Here is an 18,980-nt window from a genome sequence, read left to right as displayed (position 1 = left end):
CCGGGTGAAAAGATTCGATTTCCAGGCTCGCACCGACAAGCTGCGCAAATAATTTCGCGTGCTCTATCGCTTACAAAGGCTGCGACTTCAGAATTATCCGCGGAGGATCTGATGGGGACAGTGTATCTATTCAAAACACAACTGTAGAGTGTGGACGTGTGTATTTGAACCAGGATACGTTTCGATTCATCGATCACGGGAAATATCCACTTCATAAGGATATTAAAAAAACTGAAGTTATCTGTACGCAACAGAAAGGGCTAATTTGTTTTGCGCAACGTATCACTACGCTACGACACAATTAGTCTGTCACGGTAAATGCGACAATGCCACTCATTCTGTTAATAACAGTGACACAGATAATCGAGGCTAAATCGCGCGAGAATTATAGTCTCGATATTATTTTCCACTGTGGTAGCCCACAGCATTCTCACGAATGCCAATGAAATAGGTATGATCGAAAAAATACCAAATTATCTTCGATGTGACGTATTACTGGGATTGCTTTCTTTGTGGTCACATCAAAGGTACATATTTTAACTTCCCGCGTCATTAATAGTGATATGACGTCATAATGAGTGCTACTAGAACTAAACGCAGCTGAAATCTGAACCATGAGCTTTCGAATTGCACCACTAACCGATTACTTTATTTATTAGATTGATATATGCTTAAGAAGCGTGCATTGCATATGGCAGCACATTGCTTCATTGCAATGCATCACTAGTTTGGCGGCTTTCCAGGATTATTATACCGCCGTGACTAATCCGCTGTCGTTGTTGGCACAGGTCAAAACTATTGTGGTAACGTTTGCGCACCCCGACGAGTGAAAGTTTAACCACACACATTTCTTGACACGCTTGAAATGACAAAAACAATCGTATATTGAACAACAGAAACAGTCGGAAATTCTCATTTCATGAAACGCGCACGCATCATCGGTCTGGTTAAATGCATATATTTTGTGACAAATTAGGGTGAAAAAGAGAATCCGGATTTCTAATAACATCGATGATAAAATTTAATAGTTATCACTTGATCAACTAGGATGATTTGGGTGGGTGTCTAGTTTTAAGGTGTCAATGAAAGGATATTATTGGGACAAAAACTATAAAATTGCATTGCCTTGTCTGCTCTATCTTTAATTTATGTCACGACTCACGATACGAACTGTAATAATTGTACTCCAACTGATAATTAGGGGGCGGCGAGTGCTGGGCGAAATTGATCATCAGCTTCCCAAATTTAGTGTTTGGAGCGGTCAAAACAACCCGCCAACAAGTTTTACGGGTCCCTGGAACCACTGGCCTGATTGATTTTGTGGTTAACTTCATAGTTATAGCAAAGTACCGACTATGCGACCGGTATTTCAGAATCCAGATAGAGTTATCCGGCTATCATTGAATATTAACTTGTGAATCCTATTTCAGTATCTCTGTATACCATTTTCTTGTCTCATACGGCCTACGCGACACTCTGAGTGTGAATAAATATGAATAATAGCCCACCCGAGACACGAATATCGAGGTCAACCATCTCTAGGCTATAGGAGCCACATAAGCTACAATAATCCGCAAACCGGCAACGTATAATCTTCACAGTTGCGTGTTTGAGCCATTAGCGGTCTCGCGCGATCGCAGATTCTACCTGACCTACAAAAGTTCATTAATCCCTTTGGCGATACCCGCCCCTAAAATCCGGAATAAGCCTGCGCGGAGAGACGGCTGATATACTGACTGATGTGAATGCGCCGATTTGCGAAACCCTAATCTTCAAAAATGTTATCCGATCTTGAGCCTAATCCCCCGATCGATCGATCAGGGCTTGCCTCCGATGCGATTGATATTTGGAGTCATGTTACACAGACTGCATCTTTACATAACGGATGGATCACACGAGATAGCGGGGCCTTCGCGAACGAATGTATGATAGTAGATTGGACATAAAATTTTCCGCTTCTTAAAATTGGATTAGAATTAGAATCATAGCTACACAATACTTTCCACAATAGATTAGAATTGGAACTACCGATTTCTCAAAAATACATGAAAATTGAATGCAGTTTCGGATTAAAAAGATATACAACAAAAATCAAGACAAGTTCATGCCAATTCAGAGGTTATTCTCGTGAGCATGAGAATGGCAGACCAAGCTGAGCTCGTTTCACACTGTAGCATTTTCAGTATAATGAGAAATTAGATGACAATTACAGATAATGCACGGACTCATTTCACAAATTAGATTAGAATTAGAATACCGGCATTTTGCTCAAATTAATCCAATCGGACACTAGAATTTACCGCGGCGACTAAACCCGAACACAGCTAATAGAGAATGGCAGGGAAGTTGGTGAGAAATCGACTTTCAAATAAAATAGCGTAACGCAGACTAGCCGAGAAAAACTTTGGGTAAAGGCCAAATACATCAATAAACTCGAATACAGAGGTTTGCTCGGCTTAGCCCCATAAACCAACTCTCGACATCTCTTGGTTATACATAGGAAAAACCATACATGGATAAAGCACGCGATCCGCGCATTTCAAACGATGAGTCCAGCAGCAAATACCTTTGGCGTATCGCCCCGCACGAAAGTGCATCGAATTTCTGCCCAACCGCAAAAGAACAATCGTAATCCGAATCTATCTAAGATTGGAAAAAGGGGCTGCATTATGGATTGGTGGGGACCTGGAACGGGGTCACGCGGCATATCGAAAGATAAGCCGGTAGCGGAGATGTCTGCCTGTCTTTGTTTTGTTACATGACCTATGCGGTTTCGCATTAAAACTCAGTGATCACGCTGCGACTTGATGGGGGAAGATACAAGATTGGTGATGTTCTTTGACCTATTTCCGGTACAATTTTTAGCAGAACGATAAAACTGTTACGTGAATCGGAATAAAATGTTAAAATACACGCTCCTTTCACAAGGACGGAAACGCCAAAATGTCCAAATTAACATCGGGTATTCAAAACTAATTATTAACAATATTCAACTCGATGGGTTTGGGTAGGCAATGTCGCACTTGCTCAACCTTTACTAATCTGGCGAACCCTTGCGCTAGTCAGCAAGCCTTCGGAGAACCCTAAATTTTCGCCTACTCACAAAAACAAAGATCTACCAAAATACTCATCTAATAGACTACTATAGAATACCGGCGCACAATGTGAACTGGACATCAACAACAGCGTTAAAAGATCATTGTGACGTATACTGTATGAGTCGGGTATGTTTCTTGACCTTCATCGAGTCCCTGAGCTGGCTCATCGAACCCTTGGGGCTCCTGTGAATCCCGGTAAAGAACAACTGCTTTAGCAGAATATGAAGAATTTATACGCGCCACAAACTCGGAATTATATATATAATATAGTTCTTATTGGACCAGTAAATTACGCGGTTCACCTGCCATGCTACGGTTTCGTATTTACCGCATTATCGTCATTCGATTTGAACAACGTTTCCGACGGTGAGTTCTAAGCAACACAGGGCCGATAGGTTATCGTGGTGATCTACGCGCTTGGTCCAAGTTGTAGTTTGGCAAGATAGCGACCAGACTCGCCACCACTCGATTTTCGGTTTCGCCAGCTTTGCGTCAGACATCAGTACGTTTCTAACACATTTCTGCTTTTCAAGCAGCTACTAAGAATGCTGGACTTGCACTGACACATGATGATGTTAAATGGTGTTACTGTGGCTACTTGGTACGAATCTCGTGACCAGCATTCCGATCTTGAATTAAACGGAACTAATAAATCAATCATTCGTAAGTTATGGCGATGGATGATGAACTACGAAATAAGTTTGGCGTACGCTATTTAAACGGATGTTAAGTAGACTAAACCAGTTTTGAAGGGCATCAGACATTTCTATTGTATCCTAATGAGATAATAATCCATGATAGATAGCTGGTATCCGATAATTCGAATCGTAAAAACAACGATACGTAATTAGTAGAACCGGAAGCTTGCAAGGTTTTGATCATTCGCGCGGTGGAATGTGAGGTCGTTTGGATATCGCAGAAAATGTTTATTTTGAAGCTAAGGTGACAGAAGCTTATTAGCGGTGATTTCGTGCCAAAAACAAGTCGATTTCATGTCTGCTGTTTGAGTATTGTGATCTTTAGTAGATGAGACTTCCGGTTGACAATGAAAACAAACGAAAAACCGGGCGTATCAATATCTTTTGCAGTTAATGAAACTGGACTCGAATTTCGATACAGACATGGACGTATATAGGCCATTGAAACCCAGAACAGGAATTCTAAAATACGAAATCAACTCTTCAGTTTAAACATAGGCCTAGTGACAGTTTCTTCAACTTGACGCAACTTCAGAACTCGCTCAAGTGGCACGCCCACGGTTATGCGAGTGCGAGACCGCCACGGTGGAATATGTCGTTTCAAAAGACAATATCCGATATCTCAGTGGAAAGTAGAATGCACAATGGATGGAAATTAATTGAGAGTTCATGTATTTTCTCGTTCATTCCCAGGATATCAGGTCTATAAATACGCGTGTAACGTAATCCTGGGCGCTTTACAATTACCATTTCACAATTTCGATAGCCGTTTTGTAATGAAATTTCTCACAAGTGCACTTTTGATCTGTCCTTGCAGAGTAAACAGCGTGCAACAATCGCTCTCAAAGGATGTAAACCTTCTTATACACACATATATAAGATAACTAGGGTCGTGAATTCCAGTGTTACCGTCTTCAGACAAATCGGGGGCAAGAATAGTAACTAATTATTTCACGAGTCCAGCCCTCAGACACATATTGTAGTAATTGTACTATACCGTTCGAGCAGTCAATGATCTATAGACGAAACGGAACTATCGATCGCGCTTTACGCTAGGAAACCAGCATATTCTATCATTCATCGATATCATACGCCATGACAAAAATATTTGTACGGCTGACAGACTTGCATGCATACCCAGTTAAATGTATTTACATTTTGCGAAATCAATCTAGAAATGGGATGTCCGATATCAGCTGTCAGGATGGCCGAGTGATCTAAGTCGCCAGACTCAAGAGACGCGTCTCTTGCCCGCTGCGAACGGGTTTGAGGATTCTGGTCTCCGAATGGAGGCGTGGGTTCGAATCCCACTTCTGACACATTTTTTCGAAGATCAACTTCCACCGGTTTTAGCCGTTAGATAATAATTTTTAACCTTCGATTCTAATATTTGATACGCATTGCTTATGATCTGTGGTAGAGATTCGCAACGGACTTGGACAATTACGTAATTCTATCGTGAATTGAGTCAAGCTTCTTGTACATTAGGGTGGTTCAAAAATAACCCTTTTTCCTGAATCTTGCAGGTTACTTGATTAAATCGTTAGGTTGCCTTAAAAAACGACGCACACCAAATTTGAATTCATTCCAACCAATATTCGCGGATTTCGTAGAGTTTGAAAATTTTGAATTTGCCTAAAAATGCAAAAAAAAAAAAATTTTCAAATTTTTCTGCCAACCCCATGAAATTGTTGCGCTGTCTTCGAAAACGATGCAAAACAAATTTGACTCAATTCGAAGCCGTAGAAGTGGAGTTATTTCAGTTTTTCTTTGATAATTCTGGGATTATCCTTGATTGGTGGATCATCTCAGAATTATCATCAAAAAACTTGAATAACTCCGCTTCTGCAGCTTGGAATTGAGTCAAATTTGTTTTCCATCGTTTTTGAAGACAGCGCAACAATTTCATAAGGTTGGAAGGAAAATTTGAAAAAAAAATTTTTTTGCATTTTTAGGCAAACTCAAAATTTTCAAACTCTACGAAATCCGCGAATATTGGTTGGAATGAATTCAAATTTGGTGTGCGTCGTTTTTTAAGGCAACCTAACGATTTAATCAAGTAACCTGCAAGATTCAGGAAAAAAGGTTATTTTTGAACCACCCTATTGTACATGCATTTGCCATTATCATTATCATGCTTAACTGAATGAACTCATATTTGATATGAGATGAACTTGATTTTTGATGTAGCCCATTCGGATTTAATTCAAGATTCCAAGTTTTTACGAATGCAATAATTCAAACTAGGTTGGAAAAATGTTCAGCTATACTATACTATTCTAATCTAATTCGAACAGCGTCTTTGAGGTACAGAACTTCAATATACAATTGAATAGTATATTCATAATGAAATGAACCCGAATATTTTCGGCTGACACTCGTCAGGGGTAATCGTCAGCAACTAGTAGAGAATTCAATCTAATTCGGAAAACCAGAACTTTTTGTAATAATACAAATCTGCTTCGCAAGGCGAATATACAAAGTTACAATTATTTATTCAAATTGACAACAGAACATACCCTATCGTCCGAAATACTGCATGATGAATGAATAACGCTGTTCACAAACAGCACATGCCAACATGCATGTAAAACCGAATGGGTGCGGTATAAGGTATACTGCTACGCGATTCAATATGTATTCAAGTCGAATACCTCATCCTATTCCAACAGCAGCACGCGACAGGGCGCCCCTGCTTATCAGCGTCGCAATATGACAAACCTCATTATGTCGACGAAACCTTACTCTGCGAATTCCATCCGCGTTGCGGTACAACGGGACATAAGTACGGGTGGAAAAGCCAACAATGCATCAACATCGCAAACAACGCGATATCTCCGCACGTTGAAACAGCGCAACTCCCGCGTGTGCGGAGCAAACAAACTCACTGGGTAGCCGATTTCGGCAGTTAAAAATATCAAGGGCTCATCAGTAGGGCTGGGCGCAATGATTCGACTATACTCGAATCTGAATCTAATGTAAATTGCATTGTTTCGAATCGAGCAGTGAGAGACTATTTTTTCGAGTACTGAAATTGTACGGCCATCGCCAGAAAGACTTAAATCATCAAATGATAAGTGAGAATTTTGAGTTCAATACCCTCGTCCCACGGTTAAATCTAGACGCACTTTCAGTGATCACCATCAGTATGTAACATTTTAAGAACGCAACCATGAAATGATTATGTAAAAACTTTTTGGAGGTAAGGAACTTCAACATACAATAGAAAAAATATTTATATTGAAATAAACCCGAATATTTCGTCAGTGGTAATCGTCAGCAACTAGTAACAGAGAATGGGAAATAGGTGTGATGGAAAATATACCGAATTATATGGTATATTTAGTGTGGTGTACAAATGGGATTAATTTCTTAGTGGTCGCTAAAACTTTCAAAACCATCCATACTGTTATGGAATAATAACGAGTGATACTCAAATATTCGACTCGAAGTCAAATACTCTATTAGGCTACGAATCGAATCAGATAATCGGTTTTGTCAAGTCATATCGGACTGAATCATACATCGCATAATGCGACACCATTGTTCGAAAATCCCCCAAAATAAATAACTATATAAATAAATAAATTAGGAAATGAAAATAAAAAATTGGATTGACATTGACAATTGAAGGCATAGGGTAAATATAGCTCCTTTGACGAAATATCTACGTATACTATAGCTATTGAACCGACTATTTTGTGGTTTGCAACCATCCCATATCGTGTACGTCGGCTATATCGCGTGGTAATTGTCTGTAGACTCATAAAACATGATTTTTTTGGAAAGTAGTTACACAATTTGGCATAATTTTGCAACTTGAAAATAATCATTTTTTTATTAAAACATGTTTTAAACAAAGTGTTTTAAACAACCTTTTGTTCTAAAGGCAACCCTAATAAGGGCATAGTGGGGAAATATAGCTATCGGCAGAAACGTGGTGATAGTGGCCATGAGCAATATATATACGTTGACTACATATTAACTAGTCAATGAGTGACACACTATATCTCAATAGTTCTCGGCCCCACTCTCATTACAATTTTAATGTCTATTTTATATGCAAGCGATAGTTAATATAGTTAATTCAAGACCTATCCTCGCATGTTTTACCACATACTAAAAAAAGCAGGACTCGCACCAGTAAGCATGTGGGCATCACAAATCATTTTACCTTCTTGCTCCTCGGCGCGCTTGAAGTCCTGGGCGAGCGGGTCTTCTTCTAGGAGTTTCTCAAGCTTTTCTTTGTTAATCCGGATACGGTCTCGTACATCCAAATCTCCGCGTCCGGAAATAGTGTCAGTACGAATACAATCTGCGGGATTCGAAAACAGAAATTAAAGAAATGAACTGTGGCGAAGAGACAGTTTTGATTCCTGCTGGTAGTGTAGAGGTTAGGCGCGGTAACCAATGTAAGTAACTAAATTCTCGCCCTGGTATTGCCTAAGAAACTGAATACTATGAAGTAGAAGTGAAATGGATTTCTGAAATCATAACGGCCTGAGTAAATAGTACAAGTAGCAGTATTTCGTCACTGACAACCTGTGGTATCCAGCACCCCTCACCCAGACTTGGACAACTGGGTAATTTTAGTGAGCAAAACGCCAGTAATCTAATTCTAATCTAATTTGTGAAATGTTTTTGTGCTGTAGTTTTAGTTCTAATACAATTGATGGTTTTTCCGAAATAGCTACAGGAGAGCTGTATAGTGCGAAACGAGCCTAGCTTGGTGTACAAGTACACTGTACAGTGTACAGAAATTTGCCTAATTCTAATCTAACTGAGAAATTTGTGTTGCTATAATTATAATTCCAATCTAATTAGGAAAAGATGAATTTTCTAGTCGTCGAAGTCTGCCCTAGGCGACGTCAATTTTCCGTATCGGCGTGGGGGCAGTAACGGTATACATAAGTCACGTTTATACCAACTCAATACGATTGAACAACTCGCATTACACTCGAGTCTCGGTTCAACCAAATCAAACACCGATTCGAACATAAATCGTGAATCAAATCCGACCGATCAACGCAAAGTAATAGACGATTCTGACCTCGAACAAATATGATATTTCTAATTCCGGCGCCTCCCACATCAGTCCATAAACGAACAAACGGCATACAATAGCACAAAACTACAATAGACCATGAATGTCAATTTCACATAGCACGACATTGCAAACGGCCCGCCCGAAATAAAACACATGGCGCGACTCATGAATATTTCAAAGTAATTTATGTCCAGTGGGATCGCAGTTGCTGTCAAATATATATCGAATGCGAATTACAATACATTGGGGAGTTTCGCCCCTTGGACGATCAAATGAATCAATCAGTGACAGGCGTGTCTGGAGTTTGCATTTACAGGTTCGTGTCTGCATTGTATGGTAGCATATTCCGTGAGACGCTCGAGATTGAAGGACAGATAACTGATTGTCTTATAATCGCGGTGTCAATATTTTCGACAGGACTGGTTGCGCTCATGTATTCGTAAATAGAGGTTTCCTGACTTGGCAAAAACTATTAATCAATTCCCGTTCAGGTTTATGTCTGGTGTCAATGATCTGTGTACGGGGTTATTTCCTTACACGATACGCTGATCAAGATGCATCACTGCCGAGCAGATGCAATGCTGAATTTTCCGACTTTTGGACAACCCTGATACAAAAAGACCTAGGCAAGAATGTGGTCATTGAAACAACATCTCGATATGTGTCCAATCCATTTTGATCTCTTGTCCTTGTTATGTTGTCTCCTGCGACTTTTCATTCAGTGTGCATTACGCAAGGTACATGTAAATGTACAATTTGTGCAATTGTGCACGTCTCTTATTTGCATGTTATAGGCCAAAAAACTGGTTCAGACTCCTTCCTCTCTGTTCATTTCATAGCTATCTTGACGAGATTTGAAATCATAAAATTATTAAATTAATAAACTGAACTGTACAATGAGGTGTGCTAACTCTGTCAGAACAAGCCGTCCACCCAAATCTAAACGCGTCGCTGATGACTATTGTCAAAGTCCGTCAAGAAGGCGATTGTTGCCGAGAAATTTTGTTGAAACAAGAAATTCAGTCGGGGCGCATCACGCGCACGCGATAAAACAGCAAACCTAATGACTCCGAATGCTGTAATCATTCCGTAAATATCAATCGCTCATCTCCTATGTCAACAAAATCATGATTGACACTTCTCCTGTTTCTATCTTGCCCAAGGAAATGAAGGTCGTAATTGTTATGATTTCGAAATCAGGGTCAAGCGCGATAAATTAACTTGCAGCCAGCCTATAGCCCGCAGGGCGGAGGAGTTAGTTACAGAGTGCCGACTAATTTATAGCCAACTTCGCAGATTACTTATGGGCAATTCGCAATTATAACTTTATCATGGTGTTGTAGAATGAAACGGGTCGTCATCAGGGCATATACGGCTTCAGGAATTAAGAAATGAACATGATCAATGACTACTAATACGAAGATATCATGGCCGATAGAGTGGAATCTATAATTCCGTCCATTAATAATAACTGGCTACGGTCAAAATTCTCAAAACCAAATCAGATACCCAATCACGCTCTTTATTAGACAGTATATTTCGCGAGCAATGAAATCTTTCACCTCGTGAGCAGGTATCACAAGACACAATTGCGCCAGCATCCCGCCACAGCATTTGAAGCAGACTTGGACAACTATACAAGTCTAATTGTGTGATTAGACAATATATAGAGCGAAATCCTGGCAATCTAATTATAATCTAATTTGTGAAATGTTTCAATGCTCTAATTTTAATTATAATCTAATATCTGGTTTCCCTGAAAATGATACAGTAGAACTGTATAGTGCGTAACGAGCCAGGCTTGATGTACAGATGAGAATGAAATTTGAGTTGGTATGAGACTGATTTTTGTTGTATTTATTTCTACTTCGGATATATCCAAGCGTTTGTGCATCAAGTAATTATATTTTTAATCTAATTTGCGAGAAACTGTGTAGCTATAATTCTAATTCTAATCTAATTTGGAAACGTTGAATAGCTTTTTCAACTTTCATTTGAAGCTCATAGTTCGATAAAAGTACGTTACCTCATCGCCAGTGCACATTCTGCTTAAAAACAGGTACGATACAGAAGTTCAGTTGATTACGACTCAGCCCCCATGTTCCTTAGATATTATTATAGTCATAATGTTTAACTTACAGCTACGATTAGTATGGAGACTATCTGAAAGCGATTTCATCGTTTTCAAAATTCCCTGACCATCCATTCTTTTCACTTCTCATTAACTCGGTGACATCATGCGCTTCTCAATAAAGCTACCTCGCGTAATTGCACGATTATTACAGTTTGTTCATGCGGAGGACGCGAGCTACCCGTTTGTTCGCAACCTCGACCCGACTGTCACTCGCTCGGGCGACCCTGTCAAATATTAGCTTTCATGATAGCACGGGAACGTTACACAAAATATGTCATCGACCGACTAACTTTGCGAAACGTGCGCCGACGACAATGGAAATGTGATTTTTGATCGATATGATCCCGTGCTATTGATATTTACGCGATCCAATACTGATTTAATACCTGGAATAACCGGGATTTGTATTGTGAACGGGATAAGCTTGTATTCAGCCTCGACAACTTTGAGACAGGGGAATCTGAATAAGCCCCTCTCAGTCTGTTCACGCGAGAGGTCAATAATTCTACATCCCACAATACTACATACAGTGGCGGAGAGGTCAGGACAGACTTGGACAACTATATAATTCTAGTTGCCTATTTAGACTAATTACAGCAACATGCCGGTGATATCATCATAATCTAATCTGTGATACATTTCTATGCTCCAATTTGTATTCCGATATCATTTCTTATTTTCTATAAATGATGCATAACTGTATTGTGCGATACAAGCCAAAGTTGCCGCATAGATATTTGCGATCCTGATGAAGATGAAGTCTGATCTGATATGAACTGAACTACATTCAGTCCCAAGTTTTCGCGAATTCAGTAGTTCTAATTCTAATCTAATTGGGAAAGCACTGTGTAGTAATAATTCAAATTGTTATCTAATTTGAAGAGGAAAAAGACAGTGTAGCTGAACTTCTAATTCTAATCTAATTTGCGCCATACATGGGTCCATAAAAACTAATGCTAGTTTTACGTCATATTAAGGATGATTTGGTATTTTTCAATTTCATTGAACTTTGAGGCAATGATGTGGGTTGCTCACTACTTCACGAAAATGTTGTTTACGCAAACGTACAAGTAACTCGTTGCCTTGCTAAGGTCAAAGTTGAGTAGAGGCTGTACCGGGGGATAAGTTACTGATGATCATTTACCGTTTTAGCACATATGGACAATGTAATCGCAATATGAGGTAAGCTGCCTAAGCGTGACCGTAAACAATCAAATATATATATAATAATTATTTGTATTGGCATGCGCATTCACGCGTTATCTCATAACCGATTCATTACAACACGACGGAGATAAGTCGTATGTTTGCTATCATTTTGCAGCCCTGCGTATACGGAAGACTTGGACATTATGAACGGTCCATGGACATTGGACAGCTACGAAATTTTCAGCTTTTCCACATTACACTAGTATTAGAATTACAGCTACATAGTTTCTTTTCCAAATTAGATTATAATTAGAATTAATAAATTCACAAATTGGATTAGAATGACATTACAAGCAATTCGCTCGAACTAGTTTAATGAGGCAAATACATTATTATCTAGTTGGCCAAGTCTAGTATACGGTGCACTGGTCCTGATTGGTGACTGTATTTTAAAGACGTAGGAAATGAGCTCGTCTTGTACCCGAACCTCGGCCATTCGAAGATGCGACGTTTCAACAAATATTCTGAGGCATTGCCATTTTGGTATTTATTCGTCTTCATACGCGAACTGCGCATCGATTTATGGTAAATTATTTTCAAAATCACCAACGCGACAGACACTTCAATACGAATGCCGACGTAGAAATATGTACCGTGTTTCATGACAGTAAATATCAACAGGACCCTTGATAATAGTAAAATGTAGCATAATAATAATAAAATGTAGCATTTTATGACTGCCGTGCTGGTGAGTTTAGAGTTGTGGTGAAATCAATTTAATTTAATTCAAGACACGTCTGGCGTTTCTACACCATCGATTTTTTGTAATAATCAAATATTCATTATATTGTAGGACACGCTAATCTCGAAACATTACGCGCACGGTAGGGGATAATGATTATAATCCGAAACACCAGCCGATGGGTTGAAACCTGAATGTCGACAGACAGCCAAGCAACGGGCGAGAGTTTAATCCTCCCGGATACGATCAGGTCTACAACCGTAACCTGGTACCTGAATTCTATGAATAGCAAGGTCACTGAGGAATGCACTTCAGGTCTGAGAATATCCAATCCAAAAATGGTGTAACCTGATTTTAATGTGAATGACAAATGAAGAATTGACCGATACACATGACATGCAGTAATGCGTTTTCAATCAGGCGCACGGTTGCAAGATTCCGAAATTCATCACCTTACACTGCCACGCTGACCTCATCTGCATATCAATTACACGTTTTCCGCATTGTGCTAACTTACGGAGTAGTTCGATCTAGCATCAGTACCGCTAATCTCCATTTAGAGTATTTGGCAGAAAACGAAGTCAATACGGTCGTGACTGGTATTTCCTCTGCTACGTCAGCGGTCTGGTTGACTTGATCCGAGTTTCTAATATTAGCCACGACTTCTGGTCAAGCGTCTACTATATCGTGTTTAAAGTAAAGGAATCCGGTGAAGGTCCGATTTTGCTAACCGCGTCTGAATCATTTCCACATAATGGAACATAAAGCGCCATAACGGATCCCGCTTTAGTTCAAAGTAATAAATTAGGGTCGTTCAAACACGATAGCCGTTAAAGGGGAAGAGAAACGAGCAGTCGTAAACGTTACCGAGTTTTAACAAGGTAAGCGATAGGGCCATTTAAGAAAAAACTTATACGCCTACTGATGACGAATTTCTGGGGCAGTATATTTTGTAGTATAAGTATATTCCAGGGCTGGGCAGACCTAATTCATGCGATACTCGACTCCGACCAGCCATAGTGATGAGCAAATTCTTAATAAATACAAAACCGAATCACGCTTGGTCCAAATCCAGATTCAGGACTGGTCTCAGACTCCTTCACAATTCCATGATCATTCCAAAGTCACCGCCTAATCCGGTTTCGCAAATACTTGTATTGTAAAAGCATCTCTGGTCGACATCTCCCAATCCGCTTTAGAAATTTTAATACAGTACTCATCTCTGCTTCGGGGTTGAGAACAAACTGACACAGTATCACGAATATTACATTTATAAAATACTGAAGAGTAGAGTACCGATACCGGCGAAAATTACCGTTACGCGCGCTCGTTATTACGTCATTGTGAACTGAACCAATCCGATTAATATGCATCTGCCCTCGTTGGGTGCTAATCTCGCAGCAATTTCGACAGGTATTTCATCGCCCGATCGAAAATGATTCCACAGCTCTACCTAAATCGCGTTTGGAATAATTGGAAAATCCAATTACCGTACAATTGTAAAATGAAAATTATACGAAACGATCGGTACTCAACGAAAATAGCAATGAACTGAATTTCCCATCGTCTTATCTTCAATCGGCAAGGAGATTTACCTCACAGTTCAAACTGAGCGGGTACATGGCTAAACGCATCTTGAATTGTGCCTTCGAAAAATTCGCAAACAAAGGGCGCAATGTCATCGAGTATGAAATAATTTCCAAACTGAAGAGTATAGTCTACGCGGGGAGTTTGTTAATGATTAAAACATCTTCTGTGTATCTCAAGTGGACACTAATGCATGATCGAGTGATTTCGAACGCTCATTCTTATAGCTCTTGAGACGTCCCGATGTGTAGAATTTTCGAGACGGAATTTTCATCGGACATATTGTTGAGGTCTGTCATTGCGGACACGCAGTTTCTTAACACCGGGTAAAAGTCTACGAATTAGCACAGATTTAGGGTGGAAAACGGAAATGATATCTTCGGTTTTGCTTGCGGGTTTCAATATGCAAAAACTGCTGCAATTCCCACCAACCAGTATTTCCATATAATCCAAATCAACCGTGTTATTGTTTCCAGCATCGATAATATACACTGTAGTGTACACTGTACAGTGTACAACACCCGTAGCTTACACTGTCGGTGACTTTTTAAGACTTGCTGTGAATCATCATAGTCGGCCATACCGGCCGCTCTGATCAGATACAGCAATGATTACTAAACTTTTTCAGATGCGTACCACATTCAAAATTATCAATATAACCCTAAAAATGTTAAGCTAACAAGAACTAGCAGTTTTGCAAAGATAAGATTGCATTTACAAGTACCACAATTTCTTATTGCATACTTCTCGTCGAAAGAACCACTAAAAAAGCACTGTGGGTTTCTGTAGTCCACCATTGCCATCCAAAACAACGGTAAATCGCTATATATGTAGGGCTGGGCAAAATCGAGTACCTGAGTGATTCGATTCTGAATCACGTATTATGCGTCGAGTCGAGTCGAGTATTCGATTATCACTCATTATGACGTCATAACAGAATATAATATGCCAAGCTTCAAATATGTACCTTTTATGCCACCACAAAGAATAGAATGCCTGTTATCCATAACAATAAAGATACTTTGGTATTTTCGACCATACCAAATTCATTGCACTTTGTGGCAATGTTGTGGGATGATCATGACTTCGTAAATATGTTATTGTTACTAACGTTCTAGGCTTTTTCGAAGTTTCAAGGCTACCACAGTGGAAAGATAGTATCGTAAATTTAATTCTTGTTAATAAATTAACTTTCAGTGGCGAGAAGCGTATAATTTCATTACTAGAAAAAATCGTATTTTACTACCCGACTCGAATCAATAAAATACATATTCGATTTAGATTCGAGTACTCGAATCATTGTGCCCAGCCCTATATATGAGCAATTGAGAATTGACCAAAGATCAGTACAATAATATTTTAAATTTCGGTTCAAAAACATTGGTATTAGCCAGTGCTTAATTCAACATCGAGTATAAACATGGAATCGATCGAGCCCGGATTTAACAGAGGATTATTCGCTTTTGGTCCTCAATTACTTGTGTTTATTCAGCTCTTCGGTAAGGCAACGCGGATTTCCAGCGAATCATGACACAGCATGGCAAGATTTCTCCCAGGAAAGCCAAGGACCTCAATAAAGGGTTTTTCAGATACTTATAAAGTATGTGGCGAATCAACAGTAATCTCTCTACCACTATAGTGATTATAAAATTGCGTGATATACAAAATAGCAGCACGGAGACCACAAGTCTGGTGTCGCGGGAGAGGTAAGTTGTACGGTAAACTGAATTACATCATCCTGGCAAATAAACAATCGATGCAACCAAGCCAGTCCCTTTCAACACCGATGCTGGCCTATAGGGTGTAGAAAAAACCACAAATTTAACATCCAGTAGCAAAACTTTTCGATGAGCCAAACCTATCGTGGTATCTATGATCAAGTGTATAATGAACATAAAATATGATATAGCACATAGCAAATTTCGTATACGCTAGATGGCTAGAAGAACAGCAGACGGAGCGTAAGATACACATGAACATGAACAATCAAGTAATATATTGATATATTGGCACATACAAATATTATAATATATAATATAGTACAATGCCAATATTCTCGCCCTATGTGGCGCATATTTACGTGAAAGTCTTTATGTTTGTCTTCTTAGTTCCCTATTTGACGAAAGCGTTGTCACTGCGCAATGTAGGCAAAGTGATAAGTGATCAACGGGATAGCTATATAGGGTCAAAAGTCCATGTCCACTTGCCCAGTGCAATTTTACATGACGTAACACGTATTTATGAGTTCGCGACACATCCGATACGCCCGCGTCCGTGATCATATCGCTCCTATCCCATATTAACAGTATGGAAGACTGGAAGTGATAGTCACCTAAATAAATCTGCCTGCTTGTTTCCAAAGGTATTTCGTAACTGAAAGATATTCGTCTGAACGTCGGCACAAAACACGGGAAGATGTGGTAACGATGAGACAGTGGGACCGAAAATACTTTCAAAATTCTCTGTGTTAGTCCCATGATTACAGTGCGCGAATTTGTCGACAGTTGCATGCTGGCAGAATCTTTCCTCACATGCAAATATATTCGACCTGCGTGAGTTATGGGGACTGTGGCAGATGATTTATGTTTGGGGGGGGGGGGTGTAAAATAAATTTGGATCAACGTATACATTTTTCTATACCACCTTCCAAACTAACAAACCAGCCATAATTTTTAATGTTAAATGTAGGGCTGTATCACGGTAGATAATGCCACATATTTTTTAATTCAATACCATCCTCGAGTGGACTATTTTCAATTCAATTACAATATTTATAGGGTGGGGGGCCTATGGTACCATAGCCTAATCAAGCAAAATAGTTGGACCAACTCTAATCACTTAACAACAGAAACACGCCTACATATATAGAGACCTCAAATAATAGTTACCTTGGGTGTTTTATCGCTATAATGAGGTATTTGAGAGTCAAATGTCGATTTACGGGTAATATTTATGCGCCATTATTTTGTAAGTTTTGGCGTAAGTCGAAACGTGGTTTTACGCCAACATTTGAGTTGATATAATATATTTTATTCTTGAAGATGGCGACGAAACATTCTTTATTGGCTTGCTGTAGCTTAGATTATAGTACATAACAAAACATGATGAAAAGTCGAGTTATTGGGGATATGTCTTATATAGGTCACATGGTGGCGTGCCTTTGGACCCACCGGGATGGGGACCGATGATACGTTCGAGCAACAATTTTTTTCAAAAGGCGGATATTTACGTAAATGTCTGCGATAGGTATAGCTTGGATCCAATTGTTGGGCGAGCAAAAGATCTGCTATTATCGGCTGAAGATTTGAGGACCTGAGATCATTTTGCAATTTTTGATCCATCGGTACCACGTCTCCCCTGCATGAGCTCTCTTGAAATGTATAATCTGCCTAATAGTAAATACTTGCTAAGCGACCTACTCGGTCATTTCTGCTCTCTATCAGCATACGATTTACACAAACTGTAATGTTCTCGGGGGCTGGCATCGTCATGCAATACATTTTACAGTCCCCGAACTATCCGAACGCCATAAGGAACACAACTGAATTCATATCAAAACAACATACCAGTCCGCTGTATGTTGTATGTTGTATGTTTATGATTCACGTAACTGATGCCGTACGCTGAAACAGTGTATACCCGAAATAGTGGGATAAAATACACAACTTGAAAACCTGCGTTGAACGACACCATGTTAATGTTTTGATGGCTGGTGATTGAATGCTATTTGCGATTCAAGAATGACATATCGCGCCAAACATTTATAAATAGACTTGAAACTTGAGTTACTTTTCGACGTCTGTTCATTACCTCGCATTGGGTCTTGCGTATCTTGAGGGGATGAAAATAATATAACGGATGATTATAATAAGCATTTTATATATTGCCAGTGAAATCATCTCCTTGATTCATTTTCTGTGATTGAAATAGTTGGTGTCCAAAACCATCGATGAACAACGCACAGATACACAACGGGAAACTAATAAAAATATATTGAATAAGTTATTCAATTGTATATTGTAGTTCTGCACCTCCAAGAAGCCCAATTTGAAACGTTGGCTATTAGTATAGACTTCGGATTCGGAATCATATTTGGAACTTTTTGCCGGACCCTATTTTGGTATTAGAAAGTCTTTAACCTGTTGTCGGTTTGAATCTACTGAGTGGCATTCCTCTGGCTCAAGGCCGAATTCAGAAAATTGTCCACAATTTATACGAAAAGTCGTATTGAAATGTTCCAGCATGAGTCCCGAATTGGAATATTATAGTCTTGTTAGCGCCCCCTCACGGGAATGAATATGTCAATAAATAACTACTGATTGAACATTACACAGGAATTGCAACCGATCCACGTAACCTGTGGCATTATGCAGTACCGATCAAGCAGCGAGCTCAAAGTCTGGCACTTCGACCACGACAATGTCTATGTTCATTTACTGTTATTTTCATCATTTAAAACACCACAAGATTGAGATACAATGAAAAGAGGTAAGTAGTCTACCTCTGAACGACCTGGTAAAGTCAA

The 18,980-nt window shown here is 39.4% G+C and overlaps 1 protein-coding gene, 2 long non-coding RNA genes and 1 other non-coding gene across 5 annotated transcripts in view; 2 read left to right on the top strand and 2 right to left on the bottom strand.

Annotated features, from left to right (window-relative positions):
- Nucleotides 1-18,980, top strand: part of LOC145458412 (uncharacterized) — a 222,961-nt gene that overhangs the window by 84,667 nt on the left and 119,314 nt on the right. The gene's annotated exons all lie outside the window — the stretch shown is intronic.
- LOC145458973 (uncharacterized) overlaps nucleotides 1-18,980 on the bottom strand; it is a 57,342-nt gene that overhangs the window by 37,578 nt on the left and 784 nt on the right. Inside the window, exon 2 of the mRNA XM_080337487.1 lies at nucleotides 7,971-8,111. Coding sequence (XP_080193613.1) covers nucleotides 7,971-8,111 — 141 coding nt within the window. The remainder of the gene's footprint in view (nucleotides 1-7,970; nucleotides 8,112-18,980) is intronic.
- On the bottom strand, nucleotides 1,396-7,964 carry LOC145458977 (uncharacterized). The gene is made up of 2 exons (XR_013921248.1): nucleotides 5,898-7,964; nucleotides 1,396-5,269 (listed from the first exon to the last, which is right to left on the bottom strand). It is a non-coding gene; the product is annotated as an uncharacterized LOC145458977 (long non-coding RNA).
- On the top strand, nucleotides 4,995-5,115 carry Trnal-caa (transfer RNA leucine (anticodon CAA)). Its single transcript has 2 exons — nucleotides 4,995-5,032; nucleotides 5,070-5,115. It is a non-coding gene; the product is annotated as a tRNA-Leu (tRNA).

This window comes from Botryllus schlosseri, chromosome 16, assembly GCF_051294905.1.
Source record: "Botryllus schlosseri isolate E-star chromosome 16, Bs_hap1, whole genome shotgun sequence".
Taxonomy (NCBI): Eukaryota; Metazoa; Chordata; class Ascidiacea; order Stolidobranchia; family Styelidae; genus Botryllus; species Botryllus schlosseri.
This window is presented reverse-complemented; position numbering and strand designations above follow the sequence as displayed.